Below are 8,492 nucleotides of genomic sequence, written 5' to 3' on the forward strand. Positions count from 1 at the left end.
TCATGCCCTTGGTTCCTTACTTCTATTCGGTTTTACACAACCCTCTAAGTTGTCCTCAGTTTTGTCCTACTCCATCTAGCTATATCTTACATATGGCCAAATCAACATTTCCCTCGGATCAACCCCTTTGACTGTTACATGCATGACTAGGCCAATGTAAACTTTGGCCACGTCAGCCAACCGGTGGTTTGTCGCCGATGCATAGCAGGGTAGAGCAGAGTTGTTGTCTAACCGACATCAACGATGGTTAGTCGATATCTTGGCCTCTACCGGTTGTTGGTGATCAGGCGTGTCGAGGGGTGGCATCAGGGTGGCCAGTGAGTACCATCATGGTCGGGGTTTGGTGCTTGTACGCAACAAAACTATAACACGGTTTCAAACGAGTTTTTGTGCTGGTATTGTTCTACATCTGCTTGCGGTGTAGTTTGACATGGGCACATAATCAAATGGTCACCAGAGCGTCTTCATGGGCTCATGTGGGGGGGAAGCAAAGGGAGCTTGTGATTAATGTCACTACGCCTGAAAATGTTGGCAATGAGAGCGGGAAAATCTGTCTAGATCACGCTAAGGATATGGAGAACTATGGAGAACATTAGGGAGCTTGGGGATGGGTTGTCGATGATCTGAAGACTCCATCGCCTCTGCCATTGTCCACAGGAAAATCTCAATTGGAACTGCCCCCTTTCCTTTACGAAGTATCGTCCCTCGTCACTTCCAACGTCATTTTCATCGAGTGGATCACCAGAGATTTCACACTCGGACACCAGGAGCATATCTCCTTGCACTTGGCCAACAAGAGCTCATTGTTGGGGCAAAACAAATCCATCGCATTCTTCCAACTCGGACCTGCTAGCCATCAATCAAAGACCAAATTGACAAATCAAAATTTTTAAATGGGCTCCAAAATCGCTCAATCGCCAATTCAGCCGACTTATAAATGAATCCAAATTGCGGCAGCGTGGGGCTGGGTGAGGGATGCGGCGACTCACTCGGGGTAGGGCTATTTTAGGTAAAAGAAAGTGATGGCTCACCTAAACCAGGTCCCAATCGTCAAAAGTGGTCACGGCCACGGCCCACCTGTCATACACGGCCCACCTGTCCTAAGATACCTAGCCCCACTGTTCAGTACCTGAGCATATAACGGTCAACTGCTTTGAACTGACGACAAGGCTCGGTTTGATTTTTTGTGAGAGGACGAGTGGTGGAGGGGGAAATGAAGAAAGTTAAATGCCTTTAAAAAAGCACTATTAAACAACCAGGGATACATAAATAGAACGCCTTTAAAACTAGAAAGCAGAGTGTTATAGAGAATGAGTTGTGCTTTCAAGAGACGGCTTCAATTAGCCGGTGGACTCGATTGATTTTGCAAGCTTTCAAAAAATGGTAGATAACCCCGTGAATATGGAAAATCAAAATCTCTAGAGTGTCATATAAATTATATTATATCATTTTCTGGCTGAACATATTCAGCACTTTGGCCTAAATGGAAAATTTAATTGGCAACTGCCTAGTAGTGTTGTAGTCTTTTGCAAAATAGCATTCCAGGTGGAGTGGAGAAGGGATCCAGAGGAGCTACGCATCATTTATGTATGTTTTCTTCTTCAGGTGAGAATAGCGTTGCTATCATCTTTCCTAATTGTCTGTGTAGATTTTTAAACTTATCTTAAAGTTGCTGCAGAGGCCACGAGCTAGGATATTCTTTTTTTTTTCTGCGAAAACACGAGCTAGGATGTGATTACTGACAATACCATCTTGAATCGGTGACTATAAACAATAGATTCTTCAAATAATGGATCACGACAGAACTCTTTCAATCAACAAATACCTCAAGGGATAAGCAAAAGAATGAAGGTATCACTTTGGGGTATATCCTAGCTAGTATCCTACACATTATGTCCATTATCCACTCTAACAATCCTGTACAATTATCCAATACTGCAAAACAGACCAAACCATCAACCACTGATCATACTTATGCCTAACGATTTCTCTTCTAGAGATCGATCGATCCATCCTACTGGAAAACCCTGCGTTTGCTTTTAATCAGTTCCCGGCCTCGTTCGTGCCACCACTCGGGGCGGACGGCGGCGTTGGGGCCCTCGGCAGCATGGCGAGCAAAAGCGGCGCGTACTTGTCGACGATCGCCTGGTCCTTCACCTCGCTGGACACGTCGCCGGCCGGCCGAAGCGGACGCGCAGCGGCGGAGGCTTCTCGCAGGCTGACGGCCAGGAGAATCAGCACGAGGCATATGGCCACGCGGCTACTTCTGGCGGTGGAAGAAGAAGCCATTGTTCCGCGGGTGGCGACGAGGAGATAGACGATGATCGATGCAGAGAAGTTTGCAGCGAGCTGAGCAACGAGAGATGTTGATTCTTGAAGAAGAAAGGGAGATGATACTTTTGTGTTTATCTGCGTTGGGCGTGGAGCTGCTCATATATAGTGATGGGAGTCTTGAGGTGAGTGTTGGGTGGAAGGGGTCAAACGGGGAGGCTGAGGTGGAAGAAGCTCGGAATGTTCTCATCAGTCCCCTTCTGTGTTGACTTGGTTAGAGAACGATCAGAGGACGACTCTGCTTCTTCTGCTCTGCTGGAAATTTAGACTACTTGAGAGCATTCAAGATGAAGGGAGTGGTGGAAATTTAGGCGCCAACGTGGAGAAGATGATTGGGATCCATATAAACTTGTACAAGTAGCCTTTCTTTTTTTTGAGGGAAACTTGTACAAGCAGCTGTTTATCTTTGGATGAAAGCAACTCATCGGGTCCATGAATTAGTTGAGCTTGGTTAAGCATTCAGCGTACGTAACGTACCTCACTCGTTTGTCCCGTGCATATCTAGACAGGCGTACAGGAGGACGCTAGGTAGCTTATTAGGCTCGAGACTAACTGTTGCGTCGTAGGCAGCGGTGGACTACTTCAGTAGTGGAAACGGTCGGTCAGTGGTATAGGCGCGGACTGGCGACTGCGACGTTTGAGTGGCGAGGGTCGTTGGACGCGTTCGTTTCACGCTCCCTTCGAGTTCCTTCCGAGTTCCGATGGAGCAGGTGGAAAACGCGGCGCCGCTGCGCTCCCGTTCGTCAAACGCACCGCGTGCGTGCGTACGCAAGTCGGTGTGTTCTAGCCTGCAAGGCAAGTGAACATGCTGATGCTGCGGGCGTGTTTGGTTGTTGCTGATGCTGCGGGCGTGTTTGGTTGTACGCATGACGTCCAACCAGGCCGCCCGTGCAGGAAAAATGGCATCCATCGCATGATGTTTAAATCACCTCTATCCGCTGGAATTCTCTGAATTGGCAGTTTTCAATGAGTTAAACTGAGTTGAGACACATCGAGCGACCATGATGGACCACCTTGCATTAGAGAATCCCAGAGGAATGCAAGCTCGTATACATGCTTTACGTGGTGTCTTCTCCTATCTCCAGTAAGGTTCTTTTGTAATCTCCTTTTTTCTCCAGGGTAACGCTGATGATTTTTTTTCAATGTTCCAATCTCTCAAGCTCTTCTGCACCATGTCAAACATGTTATCGGTATTGTGTGGGGTTTTCAAGAGGCAAAATCTGATTAATTTGTTTTGTAGAGTCCACGAGTCATCAATATAGTGAGTAGTTATGCAAAAGTAACCTAGTTTCTGATTTGACGTCCACGTGTTATCCGTTAATGATACTCGGGAATTTATATTGCTAAAAAATGTTTGAATTTCTTTTTTGTGCCTATCATATGAAGCAATGCAATCCTCTTTAATTGTTGCCCTCCATCCATTCTAACCTGCTTCTCGGCTTCCTCTCATTTTTTTATTTTTTTAGAAAACGAGGATGACCCCGCCTCTGCATCTGAGAAATGCATGCGGTCATTTCATTGATTATTCTCGAGGACCTTATAAAGCAGTACAACAATATGCCTGAATCCGCCATCTTGGCAACATCTGCCGCTACTCCTATCCATGTGATGAAGGGGTGCAAGCTGGACCAAATACCCAGACCTGTCACCTAAGCCTAACATCTAAAGCCGGAGAACCTGACCGAGCCACATACCGGGTCCGGGGCACAAACCGGTCTGACGCACTCACATGTGTCGTCACCGCCATCTTCCACTGGTCCATCTTCAGATCAGATTGAGGTACCAACCCTCGCAGGTGCCTCCGCCATCGACGCCACCATGACGCCAAAGGACGACCTTCACCTACGCGAGTCCATCTTCAAAGAGGACGGAGATCCATGCTAGGATAGGACCGCACCACCGCCGTCGCCCACCACCCACAAGCGCCACCTAGCCCCAAAGTTCCCAAAGCGGCCCCTTCAAGAAGGGAACGACGCCGTGAGCGCCGCCGCCGCCCAAAAAAGTTAAGGCTTTCGCCCAGGAGACCTAGGGGAAGGGAAAGTGAGGGGATGAATCCATAGCGACGCCTCCAAGGAGGGGAACGACGCCCTCAGGCGTCGCCGTCGATGCGGTCGGCCATGGCCGACCAGGGATTTTGCCCGAACTAGATCCCCGCCACCAGCAGCGCCTCCTGTACAAAACCGACGACCCAAGGAAGCGTGGCCCGACCAGGCTGGCCTGCACGCCGAATAGGGGAGGAGGGGAGGCGCCAGATCGCGCGCACTGGCCACCGCAAAAGTCGCCGCCGAAAGCCAACGACCACCGGATCCCTCCGCCCGCGCGGCCGAGACGCTAGATCCACCGCCCGCACGGCTGCTAGCCTGTCGTGCCTCGTCAATGGAGCCGCCGCTCCAGATCTGGGGCTCCCCACGCAGAGGCATGGCAGCCTAGGCCCGACCGTCACCATCCTTGGCACCCCGGGATTGCCCGTCGGCTGCCTCTCGCGGCGGCGAGGAAGGGAGCGGGAGGGGGAGGCGGCTAGGGTTGGGAACGGGAGGGGGAGGCGGCTCGGCTTCCTCTCATGCGTCTTACTATACTGACACCACCATCGATGTTATTTTTTCCGCAAGGCGCACGGGCATCGGGTGGGGCGCCCCTTTAGCTAGATCGTTGGCGGCAGCCTCGTCGCGCTCTTAGTGCTATGCGACCTCATCACCTTCATCCTATGCCTTCCTGGCGAGGGCTCACACTCGGAGGTACACACACACGTCGATCAACCAACACGCGGCTTTTCTAGCTTAGCTAGCTTGTGCTGATGCTGCCTAGGCATCTTGGCTCGACGAACTAGTTGCTTGCATCGTCGGAAAAGTCCACCACAGTCGCCACAACACTGTGTTACTCTTTGTGTTATGTGTCACTAGTGGGGACAGGGCCTATAGTCCCGGCCCGTAAGGGGCTTTAGTCCCGGTTCAACAACCGGGACCAAAGGGGCGGGACTAAAGGCCTAACCTTTAGTCCCGGCCCTGTTCCAAGCCGGGACCAAAGGTGCTCCACGTGGGCGCCTGAGAGCGTCCTCAGGGGCTGGCCCTTTAGTCCCGGGTCTTTACACGGACCGGGATTAAAGAGTTTCAAATTTTGTTTATTTTTGGGTTTTAGGGTTTTAGGGTTTAGGTGTTCGGGAGATTAACGTGATGCCTCGTTTGGTGTTCGGGAATTAGTTTTCATATAATTCTAAATAGAAATAATTATGCATATATATATAAGATTAACTTATCTTACAAGCGAGCATATATATACAATTATATGGAGATCTGAATTATCAGGACTAGAGCCCGTCTATTCGATTACATGGACCAACATCAGTAATGGCCCCTAGCTACACTAAATCGTCCTTTGTCATCTATAGCTTCCGTCCTCAGAAAGGTCGCAAGCTCCTCTCAGTACAAGCAATATGCTAATACACGACGCTGTTTTTTCGTGGCTACATCGTCACGGTTTTTAATTTACGACGATCTCACGACGAAAAACCAAGCGTCGAAAACGGAGCGTCACAAATAAACAACAACGATGTTTTGATCGAAATCGTCGTAACTTTTACGATGATTCCTGGATTGTCGTAACCTTTACGACGATCCTAAATCGTTGTTGGCAATCAAACCCAGTCCTACGTGGCAAAATTACGACGAAATCAAAACATCATGGTTGAAATCAGCCCAACCCATTTCAATTGATCACATGGGCTGGTTTTATTTTTTGGGCCTTTTTCTTATTGGGCTTCTTTTTAGGCCTTAGCCTATTTACAGCCACTTCTAGTATTTTTTTTCGAATTTTTTGTATCATTATAATTTGGGTCCTGGCCTTTTAGTGCCCAAATACATTTGGTCCAATTTCATTTTTGGCCCTTTTTCATTTTTGAATTCAGCAACATTTTGTTCCAGAAGCTGGTTTCATTTCTTTTTGTTGGGCCTTTTCTACCCAATTATTTGTCAAGTATTAAATCCAACACTATTTCATATTCAAATCAAGAAAACTTCAAGTCGAATTAAAATCATCCATCATATAACATCACATAATACATCTCCCAGGTTTACATAACATAATAAGTAATCTCTTGAATACATTTCCTTACACAGTCATATAGCAAGAACAAACAGAAATGCACAATAGAACAATAGCACATCTGCACAATACATTTGCACAATAGTGTTGGAATTATGCCCTAGAGGCAATAATAAATATAGTTATTATTATAATTCCTGTATCAAGATAATCGTTTATTATCCATGCTATAATTGTATTGAATGAAGACTCATTTACATGTGTGGATACATAGACAAAACACCGTCCCTAGCAAGCCTCTAGTTGGCTAGCCAGTTGATCAAAGATAGTTAGTGTCTTCTGATTATGAACAAGGTGTTGTTGATTGATAACTGGATCACGTCATTAGGAGAATCACGTGATGGACTAGACCCAAACTAATAGACGTAGCATGTTGATCGTGTCATTTTGTTGCTACTGTTTTCTGCGTGTCAAGTATTTATTCCTATGACCATGAGATCATATAACTCACTGACACCGGAGGAATGCTTTGTGTGTATCAAACGTCGCAACGTAACTGGGTGACTATAAAGATGCTCTACAGGTATCTCCGAAGGTGTTAGTTGAGTTAGTATGGATCAAGACTGGGATTTGTCACTCCGTGTGACGGAGAGGTATCTCGGGGCCCACTCGGTAATACAACATCACACACAAGCCTTGCAAGCAATGTAACTTAGTGTAAGTTGCGGGATCTTGTATTACGGAACGAGTAAAGAGACTTGCCATTAAACGAGATTGAAATAGGTATACGGATACTGACGATCGAATCTCGGGCAAGTAACATACCGAAGGACAAAGGGAATGACATACGGGATTATATGAATCCTTGGCACTGAGGTTCAAACGATAAGATCTTCGTAGAATATGTAGGATCCAATATGGGCATCCAGGTCCCGCTATTGGATATTGACCGAGGAGTCTCTCGGGTCATGTCTACATAGTTCTCGAACCCGCAGGGTCTGCACACTTAAGGTTCGACGTTGTTTTATGCGTATTAGAGTTATATGGTTGGTTAACGAATGTTGTTCGGAGTCCCGGATGAGATCACGGACTTCATGAGGGTTTCCGGAATGATCCGGAAACGAAGATTGATATATAGGATGACCTCATTTGATTACCGGAAGGTTTTCGGAATTACCGGGAATGACGAATGGGTTCCGGGAGTTCACCGGGGGGGGGGGGGGGGGCAACCCACCCCGGGGAAGCCGGTAGGCCTTGAGGGTGGCACACCAGCCCTTAGTGGGCTGGTGGGACATCCCAAAAGGCTCTATGCGTCAAGGAGAAGAAAATCAAGAGAGAAAGAAAAAAAAGGAGGAAGTGGGAAGGAAGGGGGACTCCCTCCCACCAAACCTAGTCCAACTCGGTTTGGGGGGGGGGGGAGAGTCCTCCCCCTTGGACTCGGCCGACCCCCTTGGGGCTCCTTGAGCCCCAAGGCAAGGTCCCCTCCCTCCCACCTATATATACGGAGGTTTTAGGGCTGATTTGAGACGACTTTTTCCACGGCAGCCCGACCACATACCTCCACAGTTTTTCCTCTAGATCGCGTTTCTGCGGAGCTCGGGTAGAGCCCTGCTGAGACAAGGTCATCACCAACCTCCGGAGCACCGTCACGCTGCCGGAGAACTCTTCTACCTCTCTGTCTCTCTTGCTGGATCAAGAAGGCCGAGATCATCGTCGAGCTGTACGTGTGCTGAACGCGGAGGTGCCGTCCATTCGGTACTAGATCGTGGGACTGATCGCGGGATTGTTCGCGGGGCGGATCGAGGGACGTGAGGACGTTCCACTACATCAACTGCGTTCTCTAACGCTTCTGCTGTACGGTCTACAAGGGTACGTAGATCACTCATCCCCTCTCGTAGATGGACATCACCATGATAGGTCTTCGTGCGCGTAGGAAAATTTTGTTTCCCATGCGACGTTCCCCAACAGTGGCATCATGAGCTAGGTTCATGCGTAGATGTCTTCCCGAGTAGAACACAAAAGTTTTTGTGGGCGGTGATGTGTGCTTTGCTGCCCTCCTTAGTATTTTCTTGATTCCGCGGTATTGTTGGATTGAAGCGGCTTGGACCGACATTACTCGTACG

The 8,492-nt window shown here is 48.3% G+C and overlaps 1 protein-coding gene across 1 annotated transcript; it reads right to left on the reverse strand.

The window, feature by feature from the left end:
- Nucleotides 1-1,833: 1,833 nt before the first annotated feature.
- LOC123431154 lies at nt 1,834-2,426 on the reverse strand. The gene has a single exon (XM_045114991.1). It carries the CDS (start codon nt 2,287-2,289, stop codon nt 2,044-2,046), a length of 246 nt encoding a protein of 81 aa, XP_044970926.1. The 5' UTR covers nt 2,290-2,426; the 3' UTR covers nt 1,834-2,043.
- Between the last annotated feature and the right edge of the window lie 6,066 nt (nt 2,427-8,492).

The sequence above is a fragment of the Hordeum vulgare genome, chromosome 2H, assembly GCF_904849725.1.
Source record: "Hordeum vulgare subsp. vulgare chromosome 2H, MorexV3_pseudomolecules_assembly, whole genome shotgun sequence".
Lineage (NCBI taxonomy): Eukaryota > Viridiplantae > Streptophyta > Magnoliopsida > Poales > Poaceae > Hordeum > Hordeum vulgare.